Here is a 20,213-nt window from a genome sequence, read left to right as displayed (position 1 = left end):
CCAAGAGGTTCCCCTCTGTGTCTTTTTATAAGCTTCTCATTTACCGCCTTCACATGTCTGCTGTGTTTTTTTAACAAGGCATGATCCTGAGTCATCATAAAGAACAATGCCACTGCTTTGTCACGGCAACAATATCAATTTCGCCGCGGCAGACACGAGAATCTTTGATTCTGGCTGGAGAGAAGGAACACAATGACTCGTGTTTATCCTTTTCTCTCTTTGCTCTGCTCCACGCACTCGTCTGCCTCCCACATCATCTCCTGTTCACGCTCAGGTGCCACCAGTGGCTTTGAACGAGGCCGAGTGACATGCTTATTAAGACATATAAAGACCTGAACAACTATTCGCTGATTGGTTATTCCAGATGAAAGTAATGTACTATATTACTATACAATTAAAATGTGTTGTTATTTTGTTTAAATTAAGAAGAAAAAAAAACCAAAACAAGATAATTTTTCCTCCATAGAAAAGGTCCAAGATTAAAAATTATATCAAAAAATGTCAGAAAGACGCAAAAATGTTGATGCCACACTCTGAGTCTCATTTTGACTTGTTTTAAGGACATTAAATCAAAGTTCAATCAATCTGTAGTGTGTTTTTCCACTTTAATTTTGAGTGTGATTTGAATAAATCTAATACATTTGATTTCCATTCATAATTTTTGTCTGATTTCGTTATTTATTGAAATTCAAGTCATTCAAGTCCAATGAATAGTTTGAAATGGTACAAAGCTACATGATGAAGTGCCAAAATGGAGGTTGATCAAGCCTTGGCAATTGGTGCAAATCATTCCTACGGGTGCTCCAAGTTCTAGAGTACCAGAACCTGCTCTCTCTGCATAAAAAGAGTGTTCGGAACACACTGTTGGTACTTTATCCTCATGAACAGTATTGTTTTATTTAATTTATTCATTGTATTTTTTGAACCATTTATAGCATTCTTATAAGTGTTAAAGTGCATCCGTGTATATCATATACATGACACATATATGCATTACACACATATGCAATGTAAGATGTTTGTTTTAAGTAGGAAAGACAGAGATTGACTTCTGCCAAGGAGGCAAACATTCACAATTTCCCAACCACGATGTGTCTCGAAGCATCTATTTTGGTAAAGCATCTCTATGCAAAGACGTCTAATCCTCTTTAAGGCATTTTAAGGCTGTAGGGGCAATGTAAGGATACAGCGCTGCCTACATAGATGCTATGTTTACCTATCATATAGCAATTATTGTCTTGACTTGAAAAGAATCCTGAGGAAAGGATCAGACATTACACCGAAATACCCACTACTGTATGTGATGATGATATAGTAACTAAGTTTGAGTTCTGAATGGAGGTGATGTTTAAAGAATCACTCAGTTTTGATCATATCAACAAAAAATATTGACAGAACTCTCTTCTTCACTTAATTAATTTTTCTTTTTTTTGTTTAGACGGAGTCAAGAGTTCACCCTAAGATCAGTCAATCATATCTGGCGATAACTTTCCTCGTAGTGATGGCAATGGGGAAAGTGGGGAGTACAGGTATAGGACTTTAATGTAATGGGATTTTAATTAACCTCATAACAAAATAAAATGGCAGGGAAGCAGCATGTGTTGAATAACAGTTGTTTCTGAACTTCATTTTAAAACTTGTAACTTTTTGTGTGTGCTACTGATAACACAAATGAAGGATAGACTACAAAAACTGTGAGCTGTATTCCAAACAGCCACAAATTACAAAATCACCAAGACAGTAAACTGAGAAGATTACCACCTCACAGGTATGGTAGCATGGTTATTGCACCAATGTGCCTTAGCCTGGCCACAATAAAAGGCAACACCAGAATGTGTAGTTTTACAGTATGAAGCAGGTGAGAAAATCCAGAATGGGTAACATGTCCGGTGAGTATGCTGACCATACAACAACTGGGATGTTTCAGATTCCAGTGACTGTGTACAGATCCTTGGAACATGAAGCCCTGCAGTATCATGCTGCAACATGAGGTGATGATTGTGGATGGATAGCACAACACTCGGCCTCAGGATGTCGTCACAGTATCTCGGTGAAATACCCCTACTGTATGTCTATAACATGCGCATGTCCATACTATAACCCCAACACTACCATGGCCCACTCATCCAAAACATGCGGAAAACCACTCACCCACATGACGCCACACACACCATCTGCCCTGTAGAGTGAAAATTGGGATTCGTCCGTGAAGAGAACACCTCTCCAAAGTGCCAGACGCCATGGGATGCACTCACTCAAATCAGTTGCGACAATGAATTGCAGTCAGGTCAAGATCCCGGTGAGGATGACAAGCATGCAGATGAGCTGACCTGAGACGGCTTTCTGACAAGTGAAGATACTGGATGTGGAGGTGCTGGGGTGGTTGTGGTTCCAAATGGTTGTGAAGTAAACCTGTGCAACAATCAGGCTGTCTAATCATTCATTCATTCATTTTCTACCGCTTATCCTCACAAGGGTTGCGGGGGTGCTGGAGCCTATCCCAGCTGTCTTCGGAAGAGAGGCGGGGTACACCCTGGACTGGTGGCCAGCCAATCACAGGGCACATATAGACAAACAACCATTCACACTCACATTCATACCTATGGACAATTTGGAGTGGCCAATTAACCTAGCATGTTTTTGGAATGTGGGAGGAAACCGGAGTACCCGGAGAAAACCCACGCATGCACGGGGAGAACATGCGAACTCCACGCAAAGATGGCTGAGGACGGAATTGAAATCGGGTCTCCAAGCTGTGAGGCCTGAGCGCTAACCCAGCATTTTGATATGTAATGGTCATGATTTTATTTCATTTGAACATGCATCAGATTACAATTGAATGCATTCCATAATCAGTTTCCAGTTCCACATGTCCAAAAGGAGTAGGAAGAAGCAAAGCTTATTAAATCCTACCCCTCCATCTGGTACTTTTACAATCAGTAACTGTTACATTTGTTCACTTCCTGCTTTCCATAATACAATAATAATAATATGTCATATAAAGTAAATGGATGATCTCGGCAACAAAACAATGGGAGCAAGAATAAAAGTATTGTTTATATCATGAACATTTCATGCATTTTATGCATTACTTTCATGTATTCATAAAGCATTATCAACCTAAGGACATAAGGTGAATGGGACCTGTCTTCTGTGGGAAAAACAACAAATAAAATAAAGGCTGTAGATGTGCAATGATCGACTGTATGTCATACTCATTGATATCCTTACATCTTACAGGATCTTGGCCTTTATTCTGTTCAAACATGATGCAACTAGCATGTGGCCTCCCTCCATGTCATCAAATGTCATCAAATCTCCTCTGCTGCATCTGCCCAATAGAGCTCTATGAATTCCGCCATCTTTGATGATTGACACAATTTAAATGAAAATGATGTATTCCCCTTGTTGATTAATTAAGTTGAGGCAGCCATCTTGATGAAGAGGCATCAAGCAGGTGGCGTGTCGCCTCCTTTCAGAATGTTTTTTTCATCCTGTGTTGATGACATGAATTATATCCAATCCTAGTGTTCCAGAAGTGGGGCGAGAAGACAAGGACGGTAACATTCCGACCGGAAGATGCAAAATGTGGATACAAGGCTGTTTTGGCAGCGGTAGGCGGAATGCACTATGAATTTTTTAGCATGAGTCGAGTCCTCAATCTAAATGTTGCAAAGGTATGTTATCCCATCATCTACCCTTTGGTGCGTTCAACGTGGCAAAGTGACGAACTATTAGTGTCACGTTGAAGAAAGCTACACGCTTGCAATGAATGGTGAATGTGCTGTATTTGGCCTTTTTACACTGTTAGCATAACAGCTAATCACATACTCATTGCTGCTAGCATGACAACAGATTCCACAGTAGCTAATATGGCATATTTGACAAAATAAGGCAGAAAAACAACCTGGAAATTGTAACAAAAGGCAGTTTGCAACCACATATGTATATTACCGCCATATTTGATTTACAAGATATGTTCCAACATAAAATAAATCCCGACAGTCTAAAGAAGACTGAAATTGGTAGACAACCAATGTGCGATCATATTTACATGAGCAGAATTCCTCTTTTATTTCGTATCTAAAGGGAAATAAGCTATCTTGTGTGGAGTTCCGTCACTTCTGGAGGACTACAACTACAAATTAGCTATAAACCAAGCAGCAAATAAATCATAGTTATAGCTTGTACCTGTACTGCTTGTCTAACTGCCTAAATGAGGAGCTCTAGCGCCTCACAATAAAACTAATAACATAGATACCAAAAGATTCATATCCCTTCACGGTGAGAAAGGTCAGATCAATTCCTACACGGGCGTATTTGTCTTCATTTAGTAGCCACACTATAAGAATGTCAGTCGACATAAAAGCATGTGAGAGACGTTACAGTGTACAGTATGTACAAATAAAGGTGTGATTATGCCGTGATCAGACATTTCAGGAAATCCTGTACCTGTTTTTCTTTTCAGCGTATGAAAATATACTGTGTTCTGCGTCCTGATTGGCTAAGGGAGAACCCACATATTGTGTTCTTCATCCTGATTCGCCAAGGGACTGTAAACCATTGTCAATCAATCTCCTCTTTTCCTGTGCAATATATAGCTAGCTAGCTAGCTAGATCGATAGATAGATAGATAGACTTCCTTTATTGTCATTGCACAATAACACAGCAGTGAAATTGCCAACGAGAAAAATACATAAATATATATGGGAATACAACGATAGGAGCAATATGTTTTAACACGGATACAAAAACTCTACAGTACAGCGGAACGGTGCCAGGACCACAAAGAGGCATGTGAGTCACTTAATAGTATCTTGTGTCCAACCTCCAAGGTTATTCATTAAAATTCGAACTAAAGTATGCACTGTTTGGAGTATTTAAACAAGAGAAAAAATTGACAATATGCTATTGCGTGTCTGAAAGGGGAGTATAACATGTTTTACAGCCTTATAACATATATAAATCATTGTAAAAAGTAGGCACATTTCACTTAATGCGGGCTATTTTTTGGGAACCTATCCCTAGTGACAAGCGAGGGAACACAATACTCCACTAATGAACACATACAAATGATAAACTACGAATTCCCGCCACACACACACTTAGTCAGGACTCAGCCTGCCATACATACAACTCACTAACACTACAATTACCTGCAAGGTCACTACTGTATCCTTGAGCATGTTAAAGGATCTGCTCCACTGAAAATGACAGTAATAAACAGTGAATGTTTTTTTTCTCTCTCTCTTGCTTCTTTGTGTTTTTGTATTGGGGGTTTTATTACTGTATTTTATGCCCTTAAAGTGTTTATTTAGGTATGATTTGTGTTGTTTTCTGATGAACAAAATAAAAAAGACAACATATGTATGTTGTTTGTTGGATAGTAATAAAAAGTCAAATGCATTCTTGGATAAAACTAAAAAAGTGGAATAAAAATAAAGCTAAAATATGTTGGGTATTTTTTTAATAAAATAACACAAAGAAACACACAAATCTGACAAGGTCGTCTATTCATTTTTTTTCGTGAATATTTTTGCCATATGGGATAAGCCTTTCTAGAAACATCCATTCAAGTACAGCAGAACAGACGCTACATTTACTTTAATCTGGATTTTTTTTTTTTTTAAATCAAGTGTGATGTAGGTAATAAAGGAGATGATGGACAGAAGAAAGACAATATGATGGCAGCAATTAGTCAGGTTCTACAGGCCAGAAGGAAAAACAGCAAAAAGGCAAACAACGTTGAGGGTGTTTGCATAGCAATCATGTAGCCCAAAGGAATCTCATCCTCTGTTTCCATTTAGGCACTAGTTGGGGGGGGGTGTAGCTTGCAGCCAAAGAGCCTATTGTAAGATTCAACAGCTCTAGGCTTGGCTGTCTCTCGCTAACCACCTAACAGCATTCTCTGAATATAGGTCGCAGAGAAAAAAAAAATCTTCACTTTTCAAGTACCAGCAATAAGATGTTAAAATGTATCCAGAGGTGGAATAAATATCAGGGATAATGACAGCAGTTCTCCTGCAGGGTGGATTCATACTGGTTTTCTTAGTGATATGGGCTATTGATGGGAAATATAGCATGGGGGGGTGGGCGGGTCTTCAAATGTGATCATATTTAATTGCTATGACGACAATTACTTAATTGATGACTCCAAATTGCCCATAGGTATGATTGGTTGTTTGTCTATATGTGCCCTGTGATTGTCTGGTGACCAGTCTTCCCCGAAGACAGCTGGGATAGTTTCCAGCATACCCCGCGACCCTAATAAGGATAAGTGGCACAGAAAATGGATGAATAGACAGAACTCGTTTGACCATTATGATGGGCAAATAAGTGTTCTTAGATTACTATTAAACCAACCGACAGGTAAATCAGAAAACATCAGTCATAACAACAAAAAAGGTCAAAGCACCAAGCAGATTCCATTAAAAGTCAAGGTTAAAGGCCATCCAAGTGCGCAACAGAAGATGTAAACAATAATAGGCTTGACAAGAAAAACAATACCCACAAGCCTGCACAATTGTATTGGCAACCTCCGCCAGAGAATGCTGGCTCGGCCTATTATGACTTAACACGTCAACGTGGCAACGTTGCACACACAGAAAAGGCCACCTGATGATAAACACAGCAGACGGCTCCGAGGGGGCTTTATCTCATGGATGCCTGCAACAATCAATTCTATTCCTCCTTACCTCTGCTTCAGTTGCCGGGACAAAAACAGAGCTTTTCTGGAGGAGATAGTCTCAGCGGCGACGCCGTTTTGAGGCGAAAGATGAGGGGTGGGAGGTTTTGCGGCAATAGTTTGGGCGCGATGCTGTAAAAATATGTGTTTATCACTTATATTTCCCATTTTTGAATAACCAGTCGTGAAGGTTACATTTGAAAATGAATTCAATGAATGTCTTAGACTGGATTCACCACATCATTGCATTAAAATGCACACACATTTTCGAGCCTGCCCTATGTTACTTTCAATTTAAATTAAACGTTTTTCAAAGGCATGCCATTTTCAGAGTGAATTAAAAAAGTGAAAGTTCCCTGAAGTTTACAACAGTTCATTAGGTGCCGTATTACTCATTTATCATTTGTTTACGCCTTTATTTGAGCGGAAATAATGCAATTGTGGGCTGTGTGAACGCGCCACCATCCTTGAGGTGCTTTTGTCTAAATCCCAATAATTGTCACCTTAGAAGAGTGTCTATTAAATGGGGAATTAAACTACTTTATCAAGTGCAAGTACAACGTGATAATGAAGGATTGGAGATTCATTATACCTGTACAGAGAATAGGGCGTACCACAGACAACTCCATTAATACCCTGTCCCATTTTTGGTAATAGGCTGTCTTTCTGAAAATCCTCTATTTCACATTCAAAGCGACTGATTGTAATATTCACATATCATTGCACAAAACACATTCACATGCTGGACAAAGAGACAAGAGGTAGCATCAAGCAGAAAATAATTGAGAACCACTGGTCAAATGTATATAATGTCTGATATACAGCCTTCCCTCATCTATCATGATTAATTGATTCCAGACCTGACAGTGAATTTCTGAAAAGTAGGTTTGAATATTAATAATCTGAATATTTCCATAGAGGATAGAAATGTCATGCACTGTGTAGGTTCCCGCGTGACAGTTTATGTTCCCCTTTTGGGCTTTAGTTTCTGTTTGGATTATTTTGAATTAACTTCCTGCTTTGCTCTGTATTTCCTGTGTTGCACTTATCACCCACACCTGTTCCTAATTTCTGTTGCCTATTTAGTTCAGGTGCAGGCTTCTCCCTTTCTTGGGGTCATTGTTATTCGTTGGTTGCTGTACTTAGTGCTGTTTCCTGCTGCCGCTTGTTATTAAAGATAGACTTTTTACTTACACTTGGCAAGCATTGACTGTGACAACACGGGGATGCTGGAGCCTATCCCAGCTGTCTTCACCCTAGACTGGTGGCCAGCCAATCACAGGGCACATATAGACAAACAACCATTCACACTCACATTCATACCTATGGACAATTTGGAGTGGCCAATTAACCTAGCATGTTTTTGGAATGTGGGAGGAAACCGGAGCACCCGGAGAAAACCCACGCATGCACGGGGAGAACATGCAAACTCCACACAGAGATGGCCGAGGGTGGAATTTAACTTGGGTCTCCTAGCTGTGAGGCCTGAGTGCTGGCATGGGGAAAATGTTGATAAAAACTTCCCTGTGGACATGGCCTGACACTACTCCAAAAATGGAGCATGTCATGAGGATAAATACATGATTTGATGCATAAAGACCATTTTGCTCTGACAGAAAGGTTGAAGCAAATGTTGTATTGCACCTAGCGAATGTACGTAAATCATCGAGAGATGATGGAGTCTTCACATCCAGTGCCGTGCATTACCTCCAAAAGGGAAAACAGCTCCCAAGGTGCAGGTAAAACCCTGATGAGCGTCCCCTGCGACGCTTGCCTCGGGCCATGCTTTCAAATGATATACTGTACATATATTGATGGCAGCTCGTCATAAAAATGACCCAATTTAGTATCCAAAATCAATTCTCACCCCAGATTGACATGTGGGAAATGAGGGAGGGGTGGTTTGGCAAAAGCTGGCCACTTTATGACAGCATTTGAGCTGCAAACACGTTTCCGTAAAGGGTGGTCAATGGAGGCAATGAGTGAGCGGAGGAATGGAGGAAAGAACAGGAGCACTTTTCAGACGTGGCTACCTTGTCTGCCTCGTAAGATAAAATATCTGGCATATTGAGGTATATATTTCACATTTAATTAAAAGGCAATAAAGATGAGCTATTAATTGGAAGCGAAGAAGTATTTTGTGCAAACAGCAGCGACAGAACCAATGTTGTAATAGCGGTATGGAAAGGTTTCAATTTGTATCAGTATCCCTGATGAGCTCATTATAAACAGTGCGGCAACAGAAAGTGTAACACTTATTAGTTTTGCACCTACAGCTGGGTAGCAACATTTTAAAGCGCATACAGAGATTAAATTGAGATTTAAGTGAGACCCCAGAGGATGTTTGCTTAGAAGACCATGCATGAGGTGACTATACTTGGTGGTTAATTGACAAGAAACGCTTATTGGAGCATTTACGGTCATTAAAAATACATCCAAAATGTAATCAATGTCTTCTGGTAAATCGGTGCTGTTTAGGAGGGAATTAAATACACATAAAGAGTAATTATTATTCTACTATTTACAGGCTTTTCTCCGGTCACTCACATATGACAATGACATGGAAAGATTCAGCCACAACACAGAAACACAGAGACAGAGATATCTTAAAATATAAGACTCATTTTGTAATGCAAATACAAAATGAGTATTAACAATCAGACTGCACTTCCAGAATAACAAAAAAACCCAGATTGTGTACATATATTTATACTGTATTCTGTATATTTTGTATTTTCATTTTTTAATTTCATTTTTTGTCTGCACCTACTTCACCAAAACAAATTCCTAGTATGTGTTTGATCATACCTGGCAATAAAACCATGTCTTATTGTGATTTGAACTGTGGAAATGAAAAATGATGCCTTGAAAAAGAAGGGGTGTCTTATACTTAAGGTTGTCTTATATTCTATATCAGTAGTACTTAAACCTGGAAAAAAAACCAAAAACCTATGTCACATGAATATTGTCTGTTAGTTCAAAAGTTTCTCGGAGCTTTTCTTTTCTGAGAATTTTAATTAACACAGACAAAGACAAATCAGTCAGCCTTGGCTCACGAAATGGGGAAAATAAGTCAATTCCACTTCTGGGGGGATTTGAAAATATAAATCACAAGTGGCCCATGGAGGGGAACTTGGAAAATTGTGTTGGATTAATACTTAAAAAAAAAAAAAAACAATTACATGAAACCTACTAGGCAGTCTGTTTAGATACTGTAATTGTCTGAGCCCAGACATCACACAAGCGTGTAAGAGACATCCAGAACTAGGTGGGAGTCAGTCAATATTACATATCTGCGAAGCTGCTGTTGTACCGCCTCGACACAGCCTTATCTGGATGAGGCAGGGTTCTCCCTGGGAGAAAACTCAATTTCCGGCTCATTTGTACAACAATCCTCATCATTATCTTACGTCTTATTAGAATCTCTTGACAGACAAAACGCAACCAGTGTCTCTTTATGGAAAATAACCGAAAAGTCATTATTAACATGACAATGAGTACTGCATTTATAAGAATAGTCGTAGGTAAATTGTGATTGTATTAGTGTACTACACTACACTATAAGACCAGAAATCAAATTCACTAATAGTGCCTATCACCAAATCTACTCAAATTAACATTGTCCCACAGATGTGTAAAAAATGTGTAATACATGCAATACTCGATATACTGTGGAAATATGAAATTGTAGCATTATTCTCAGTGTCAGGCAGACATTGAAACACACGGGTATCACAGTTTCATTCATACTGGCTAACCAACATGGTGTAGTAAGTCAGCCAGAGGAACAAAGTATTGCGAGGAAAAAAATAAGTTCTTAGTCTTACCAAATAAGAGAAGCGAGAACTGGAACAAAAAAAAAAAGAAAACTCTGGAAGTCATCATTCATCTAGAGCCGGTGAAGCTCGACAGGTCGGTTTCCTAATATTCCTCATGACAGACTGTCCTTTTCCACCACTGACCTCCCCGATCCTTCTCTATTACTACTTCCAGGGTCCAGGGACGAGAATCCCTCAGACGACCGGCAAGGAAATTGTTTCCATTTCCAGCCACAGGCGTTGAGGCTGCGATGACGAATGGTGGCGTATTTGATGCTAAAGTGACATACAGTAGAATAACAATCTTTGGATACTACACGTATACGTTTAAGATATACTATATATGGACTTAAGTCATCTACGTATCATAACTATTGTTTTTTTATATATATTTGGTAAAAATAACATAAATACATGCCGACAAACAGAGGCATGGTATAAAATAAATAAGTACTTATTTTCAATGACATCACTGTTAAGTGATATATTGTATGGATGGATATACGTATAGATACATATACAGTATAGCTTATTATTTATGCACATATCGACCACATTCCCCTCCATTGGGTCCATGCAAACTTACTTTTTAAAATGTCACCTAACAACAACCCTGAACCTGTTTTTAAAGTATGACGATATTCATGACAATAATTTATTGTTTCAACTAGTTCTACACAATGAGTCTTGGACCTTCTACAACACAACCAATGTTGTTTTATCAGAGACAATTAGCCTAAACGACACCAAAATGCAGACGATACTCGGTCAAGGTCACCACACGTCAATAAACCGTCGGTAGTAATATTCTATCCTGATATTAACCTTTATGCAAGCTCCTGTCAGCTCAATGGCCTTTCTGCTTTGGCATACGAGGAAATGGTGTCAACTTGCGGATCCCTCGCAAGCCCATTGAAAAAGAAAGACAAATGATCTCTTCTGCTTCCCTGCTCATCCAGAAAGGCATTTTGTCTAAGTAATACAGAGCCAAGTACATGGAGGAGTTTCAATGGGAAAAACGGGCCCTGCTTTATTATGCCGCGGTGCCTTGAAATGAATGTGGATAATAGATATATTCACAGCAGTATTAATATACTCAAAGCCCTCCCCCTCGCACCATTCTCCATTTTCTCTCTCTCCCAGGCACTAAAGTACTTTGCCCTTGGCTATGTCTTAGACTAAATAGATTTATGAGAACATTTGTGTCATATTTTCTCTTTTCGCACATTGTCAAGACAGATTGTCACTGCAGTAGTATGGAGTGGAATCATCACGTTTGCATTGTCAGGCCAACCCGCCCACACATATTCATCTCTAGAGTGACTTTAACAAGGCAAATTTGCCAATGAAGCTTTGCCAGCGATATAAATATGAGGTCAGGGTATGAAAATACTGACTGTTATGGTTAACGTCACATGATTATTGTCTCAATAACCACATTTGGAGAGTCGATTGCAGTCACGCTGCTCTACAGCCATTGGGACTTTGTTTATTTCTTAAGTGCAAGGTGATGGTTATCATTAATCACTGGCGAGAGCAGCAATCACCAGTTATGCAGGGCCGGGGCTGGGGCTGGGGAAGCGTACCACACATGAGGACAAATCGGAGCACTCACACTCACAAATGAAACAAAAAGACTTTTGATGTCAAATGTGCCCAATCACCACGGAGATTCCCTGACTTGGACTACTGCTCCTTTGTTAGGTCGACATATGAAGTGACAGGAACAGGCCTACTTTACCAACCACTGTCCACCAATCAACAATGCATAGATATTAAAAGGAGCACTTGATTTGCTCACCAGCACAGTATGGCTAATCTTGCATCATTGAATTATAAGCTATTTTTTAATTTGATTTATTGATAGGACTCATATTGGCCTGATAATTATCCAATCCTTAATTATAAACTTACTTACCACAGAAGCATAAACCAGGCAATTTCCTGTCTATATAAGAGACTTGTTTTAAATTGAATGACCTGAATGTGTTGATTGAGCTGGTGAAAAGATGAATATCTGACTTTGAAAGGAAAGTCTGAAGGAGCCAATCAAGGAAAGAACATTTCCCTGGTAAACAGCCCCTGTCTGATTCCACTAATGAATTAAACACTGTACACCGAGTCCTTAGCATTCATTGGTAATCCATTCGAAACATTTCAGACAAAAAATGAAATGTAGAAACACAAAAGCAGTTTTTCCCATAGGAAATGGATCTGTTCCGGACACCTAAAAATATTGACAAAAATATATTTTATCGCTAATAATTATAATTTTACTCATGCTACAGGTGAGAAATTTCCCAAGTAGACCCTTATCTGCAACAGAGAGATAGCACAACAGTTTTTAACTTCACACCTATCCACATAGATTTATTATGAATTATCGGACGGCTCCAAAGCAGACTTATGAGGAAGAAGAACTCGGTTTCACCTCAGCAACTGATCGGAGTTGGCTGGCTGACAGTTCTCTCCAGCGCTGGCATTGCAATTGCTTGTATCGACTCTTTTTGATTTTAAATTGATAAACTTGATTTGACAGCTGTAACAACAAAAGGCCCTATAAAATGGCCGGACCCAACACATAGAGAGAACCATGAGAAATAAATATAAATAACTGATAAAATGGATACATGAACATTTAACATTACAATTACCTTTTACTGGAGACTTGTTGGAATATGGCAGACAACATCAGGGCAAAGACAGAAGACTATCACCTGCTAACTGTTTTTTTTTTTTTTTTCCGTTGATGCGTATTCCCGTACATTCTGGTAACGGTCACACTGACATCACCTTGGTACTTTCTTCATTGAATTCAATCGTGTGGCTCTCCTTCATTATCAAAGTACTGGCACCCACAATTCTTTGGTCCTGCGGTGGGTTCCTCGCTTCCATCCCAGTCGAAACATTTCAGAATTATGGCATTGGAAAGTGACTGTATATTACTTCCTTGCGATGACGGGCATTGTTTGATTGACGTATGCCACATTGCACAAAATCCCAGAAAGGTACTGACATACAAACTTAACAAAATGTAAAATATAAAATATAGTCTGCAGTGGTGTACAAATGCACAATAGCAAAACAGTAAAAAAAAAAATGTGTGTTCCATCTGTCGTCCTTGAATAGTTCCTAATGGCTTTGGCACCAGTCGTTTATTTCCTGGCCTCCATCGTTCCACTGTCTTCTTCTCACTGACTAATTTACTCCAATGAATTTTACAAAGCTGATTAATTAAAAAATGTTGCCTATAGACATCAATACACGAGGACGATCTCAGCCCTCCGAATGCGCTCGGCAAGCCAGCTGCCTGCGTCAATTATATAATTAGTTGAAGTAGATTAAATGAGTAATTATGATGTTTGAATCATTTAATAAGAATGTGCGGATTTCCCCCAAAAGCCTAAATGACTGTGGTCACATAAACAAACAACTCAGTTTGAGCTGTCATAAAGGGACGGGAATAACGAAAATAAAGTTAGCCAATGATAAACTTCATGTGACTGTACAGGATACACTGCATTAGTTACATTGTGGATCGATGTGGGTTGGATACAAGTCAAGTTAAGAGAAGCTTGTGTTGTATTATGTATATTGCAGACTGTACATTGTGGGCTACTGTGGGTTGTGTCTTACTTCTGACACCAATGCTACTTCAATATTACTACCATAATGAGTGCAAATGAATGCAATGGTCTTTTTATATGCATACAAATGTATGCATATAGATGTATGCATACATATAAATACATTGGTGTTTTGTATTGTCTACATATGCTGTATTTTAATGTACTGTGAGGGTTGAATCCAAATTCTGACACATCCTACTTCTATGGTATGAGTGCAAAAATGCATATGAAAACTCCTGAATGCACGGGGAGAACATGCAAACCCCACACAGAGATGGCCGAGGGTGGAATTGAACTTGGGTCTCCTAGCTGTGAGGCCTGTGTGCTGGCGTGGGGAAAATGTTGATAAAAAACTTCCCTGTGGACATGGCTACAACACTACTCCAAAAACGCACGTCATGAGGATAATACATGATTTGATGCACAGGAACCATTTTTTTTTTTTTTTTGACAAAAAGGTTGAAGCAAATGTTGTATTGCACCTCGCAAATGTACGTTTTATACAAGTTAATTATTGTGTATACTACATCCACTGTTAGCCAATGCGGGTCTCGTCCCACTTCTGACAATTGAGGCACTGACTACTTCGATATAAGACTATCGCAATGGGTGAAAGTGAATTCATGTTTTTTTTTTAAATTAAAGTAGAAGATATGCAGTAAGACCAACCTTTGCTGGCACTCTCCACATGCTCCAGTTCATCCGGAAACCTCAAAATCTCCGGGTATGCTTCGTCACACTTGTCCGCCAGAAAGTGAAGCAGCGTCGTGTTTTGAGCTATTGATTTGGTATCTCGCAGCTAAAAAGAAAGAACCAAAAAAACACAATGAGCAATGTTTATATTTATGCATCACATGTTATGAAGAAATTCATTCATTCATTTTCTACTGCTTATCCTCACGAGGGTCGCAGGAGATGCTGGAGCCTATCCCAGCTGTCTTCACCCTAGACTGGTGGCCAGCCAATCACAGGGCACATATAGACAAACAACCATTCACACTCACATTCATATCTATGGACAATTTGGAGTCGCTAATTAAACTAGCATGTTTTTGGAATGTGGGAGGAAACCGGAGTACCCGGAGAAAACCCACGCATGCACGGGGAGAACATGCAAACTCCACACAGAGATAGCCGAGGGTGGAATTAAACTCAGGTCTTCTAGCTGTGCGGCCTGCGTGCTAACCACTTGCATGCCGTGTAGCCTTATGAAGAAATTATTAATTTCTATTTCATTTCAAACAGAAAAAAACGTAAATTTAACAATACAAAAGAACATACTGAAATAGAAATAAAAGTATGATGTTGCATACAGTAAAGTCGTTATATCGATATTGTCGGGAGTCGGAAAAAATATCGATATAACCGGACTGTCAATATATCCGATCCCGCGCCGAACTGCATTAAAAGTGGGCAATAATGCACTCGACATTGTTCTATAGTATAGAACAATGTCGGTTACTACGATGCCCTTTTCATCTCCCGCCAGCCAATTTGGTCTGCTTATATCGATACAAAAGCAGCTTAAATCAATCTTTGCTTAAGGATTTCAATACCAAAAAAGAACACGGCGAACAGCTGCTTCCAGTCAACTTTATTTTTCACACTTCCACCACCAGAGCACAGCACACACACCGATTCCTGCACTTCCTGGTTCACAGGTCATGCTCAACCCGCCCCACATAGCTAGCCAAACACATGCCTGCAACAGAAGAACCAACTGCGTTCATGGTTTCTCTCGTGTGTATAGATTGAAACCACGAACGCCAGCATGTACATATGAAAAACAGTGATTATTGCAAGCGATAAAAAGATATCTGAATACAACACAATTAAATACATGTATTTGTACGCTTGTGTCTTCGTTGGAATAGGTGTGTATGCTATGTCAGTTGGTTCTTCTGTTGCAGGCATGTGTTTGGCCAGCTATGTGGGGCGGGTTGAGCATGATATAAGCAGACCAAATTGGTTGGCGGGAGATGAAAAGGACATCGTAGTAACCGGATTATCATAATAACCGGGTATCGTACTAACGGAACTAATTATATCATAAAAGACTAGAAATTTGCCGGGAAATGAAAATAGTATCGTAATAAGCAGTAATTCGTTGTAACCGATATCAATATAACGAGACTTTAAAATTCCCAGAAATTCCATACTAAAACAAAAAGACCATAGTTATAATATTGTAAGAATTATAAGGATAATATTATACGATTACAGGAATATAAGATATAAATAACACGATTATGATGTCAACATCAAGACAACAATGTGTCAGTACCAAGAAAGCTCAGTCTTCCTACAGCGATGCACAGAAAAGTTGTTCCGTAATCATTCCCCGCCGTGATTGCCATGCTGCTCCAATAGCCTGCTGGGGAAGCTAATTAGGAGCACACAGCACTTTGTACTCATACTGAAAGTATCCATGCTGCAAACAGCCACAGTTGGATTTGCTTACACACACACTCACATATGCACCTGGTCCAACACATACGCGCACACTTAAACACAACACACACACAGTAAATTGAGACAATTACAGGTCGTCAGGGCAACACCACACATGCACACACACACACACACTTCATCAAGTGAGGATCAGTCATTTGCTTGTCTTGTGCATTCCCTTCTTCATTTCACGAGTTATGCATTTTAATGTGTTTATTGTCACGCTCCAAGCTGTCATTGCCATACAAAAACTCATCTTATTACATTAAACTTGTCTGTATGTTTACGTGAAGCTAGTCATTCTTTTCCCTCCTTTGGCTCACCTGGAAGATGATAAGATTTAAAAATTGGGATTAATTCTAATGATTTCTCATAAAATGTATTTAATTCTTGAATATTGAGTTGATCATACATTTAGCATTTTATTCTTGGAAAATTGAACTTTTTAATCATGTGACATTGAGACTTCTCACCTGAAATCAGCTGGATAGGCTCCAGCATACCCCTGGAACCCTAATGAGTAGGGACCCTAATGAGTCCCTGACGCAGTACAGGAAATGGATGGATGGATATTAACTTTAGTCTCACTATATAATGACTTATATAATTTGAAAACACAATTCCATTCTCTAAATAAAATTAATGAACAATTTTACAATAATCTTTTACAATAATCTATTTATTTTTTTTTAAATCTTGTTTTTCTTGTAATTTAATGATTATATTTTTTAAAAATTGTAACTTTAGTCTCACAATATTATGGTTTCATTATGTATATTATACAACTTTATTCCTATAGTATAATTTTAAATTACAAAATGACTTTCTTCTCACATTTTGACTATCATTTTAAATGATGACTTTGGTCTGGTATTTTATTTTATTTTTTTACTCGTGTCAGTATTCATTCATTCATTTTCTACCGCTTTTCCTCAAAAACCCACGCATGCACGGGGACAACATGCAAACTCTACACAGAGATGGCCGAGGGTGGAATTGAACCCTGGTCCTCCTAGCTGTGAGGTCTACGCGCTAACCTAACTAACCTAACTCGACCGCCGTGCCGCCCTCGTGTCAGTATATTATTGATTATTTTAAAATAAAACTTCCCCATCCATCCCTTTTCTATGACGCTTATACTCACTAGGGTTTATTTACTAGGGTTATTTCACATTACTTTTTGTAATATTATGATTTGAGACATACAACTTGCAGCTCCATTGTTGTACGTTGAGCTGATCATTCTTGAAAAAGTATTTTTCTTGCATAATAATTAGTATAGTATTAGTAGTAATAACATATTTGTTACTTCCATACCATTAAGTTAATGGTACAAATGGGATTTACTTTTTTTATGATAATATTCTTTTTTAAAGAAGTGAACAACAGTACTGTTGGGTTGAATCCAAGCATCAGATCAGGTCTACCCTGTTCAGAATTAAATTGAACAGAAATCTGCTCGGCGTCTTTAATTATTAAAAGCGGCGCTGGCAAATTGTTATTTAATGTTGCTTGTTATTCCCCTTCGGTTTGACAGGGATGTTTTTGAGTTATGGAGCAGATGTTTGCATCCGTTCATCCAATATGTTGCAGCCTCCGCAGCTCTGTTCATCAAATCTGCTATGATTTAACAATATGTCAACGTAGTAATTATTGTTATCCAAGTCATTCCTTTTGATACACTAAAACAGTATTGACATCAGAGCCACATTTCAGCCAGTGGGTATTTAGAATGTTCTACGTGATCAGGCTCATTCATCCCTGAAAGATTTGTGTGTCCTTGACAGAGGTGTGTGTGTGTGTGTGTGTGCTGTTCATTCCCATCATCAACCTCATTCTCCCTGATGAGCCCATTAGGTACCCCAGAACTGCCACCCAGGGGTCAATTCAACTGATTGACTCAAGTGAGAAAAAAATACTTTTTGCTGCTTCTCGTTCATCAATAATTGGCCAATCAGCCCCCTGGGGCCTTTTCCAGGTTCTTCACTAAGACTACACGTCTACACCATGATTGGTACATTGCACATTTCTTCTTTCCATTTGTCCTAAACACTGCCTTAGCAATAAGGCAGCATGAATGGAGCCTTTGTAATACAATGACAAACATGACATTTTAAATGTCAAAATAGCTTGCATCAGTGTCATACGCCTTATAAGACAATTTTATCCACAGAGCAGCATCCATTTCTGCTGGCCTTTTCAACTAAATTGATCGGGGGGTCACATTTTCTGGAAGCTCAGGACCGGTGGGGGATGGACAAATAGCTAATGTGATCATAAATAAAGCAATACAGACTTATATCAATCCATTTTCTATGCTGCTGGAGCCTATCCCAAGAGGCGGGTTAAACCCTGGACTGGTCGCCAGCCAAACAACCATTCACACTCACATTAACCTAGCATGTTTTTGGAATGTGGGAGGAAACCGGAGTACCCGGAGAAAACCAAGCACACACTGGGAGAACATGCAAACTCCACACAGAGATGCCCAAGCTGAGAGTCGAACCCAGGTCTTCCCGATATCCTGATTGTGTGGCCTACATGCTAACCACTGACATACACGCAAATAGAAATACTGTTTATGCAAGTCAAAGATCCTCCATATGACAGGAGCACTGTACAGTCTTTGGGAACTATTGCAAAAAAATGCTGGTCAAAGATCCTCTATTTGACAAAAGTCTGTTTCTAAGGCCATACTGAAAAAAAACATCCTCCATGTGATATTAGGGGCCCGTGCTGTTTTTAAGGACCTACCACAAAAATGTTATTCAAATATTCTGGATGTGACAGGAGTGGTATGTTTTGTTTTGTTTTTTTTGTTTGGTTTTTTTTTTCAGGACCTATCCTGCCAAATAAAAATCAAAGATTCTCAATGTGATTGAAAAAAAAAAATAATTGTGTGGTACGTGAATGAAAATTAAAAAAAAAACAGTTAGCACCTAACACTCACTATTATAAGTGCGCCTGAACGTCTCATGGCACAAGTTGTTCACTGCTCAGTGTGCATCATATCAACAAATAAGTCAGTCTGAATGATGATTTTGTGTATTAAGAGTGTTTTATCTTGAAGATTTCACCAGTGTGGTGTTCCAATTAATTCATTGTGTTTTTGTTTCGTTTTTTCATTGAGGCAGTGTAATAATTTTTGTACTTTAGGCACAATACTTTTTACTGTTTCTTTTTTTTTCCCCAAAAAGCAGATTGAAGGTCGACGTAGAGATACTGTATAGTCAGATGAAAAGTGAGCAGAAAAAAAAAAGTGATTTGGTCAGCTCCAGTGTGGCTCTCAGTGGACTGGTGTTTGACTTTAAAGCGTATTTTCACTGTGACATGACTTTCCTCGCCTCGGTCCACAGCGGGAGTTCTCCCCCTTCGCTCACTTTTAATTAAGGAACAGGAGTCCAGCGGCACAGCCAACACAATAGGACAACCTCGTCTCAATTTCTACAATGTGACACACAGCGGGACATTACTTTAGGTACATCTGCGTTATCTAATGAGATCCAATAAAATAGTATGTTATAATGTTGACATTAGAAACGTAATACTAATAACAAGGTAGACATGGATGCAGATGTGGTCTATTCTATCATAACTGGAATATAAAATCATACATTATACAAAAACACG

At 38.9% G+C, this 20,213-nt stretch overlaps 1 protein-coding gene across 6 annotated transcripts in view; it reads right to left on the bottom strand.

The window, feature by feature from the left end:
* diaph2 (diaphanous-related formin 2) overlaps positions 1-20,213 on the bottom strand; it is a 388,637-nt gene that overhangs the window by 131,000 nt on the left and 237,424 nt on the right. For all 6 annotated transcript variants that reach the window (XM_078788633.1, XM_078788638.1, XM_078788637.1 and 3 more), the window contains one exon: positions 14,802-14,931. In XM_078788633.1, the coding sequence (XP_078644759.1) occupies positions 14,802-14,931 (130 nt within the window). The remainder of the gene's footprint in view (positions 1-14,801; positions 14,932-20,213) is intronic.

The sequence above is a fragment of the Doryrhamphus excisus genome, linkage group LG23, assembly GCF_037039965.1.
Source record: "Doryrhamphus excisus strain RoL-2023G ecotype Guam linkage group LG23, RoL_Dexc_Guam_v1.1, whole genome shotgun sequence".
Classification (NCBI taxonomy): Eukaryota; Metazoa; Chordata; class Actinopteri; order Syngnathiformes; family Syngnathidae; genus Doryrhamphus; species Doryrhamphus excisus.
The sequence above is the reverse complement of the archived record's forward strand: the minus strand, read 5'-3'. Positions and strand labels throughout refer to the sequence as shown.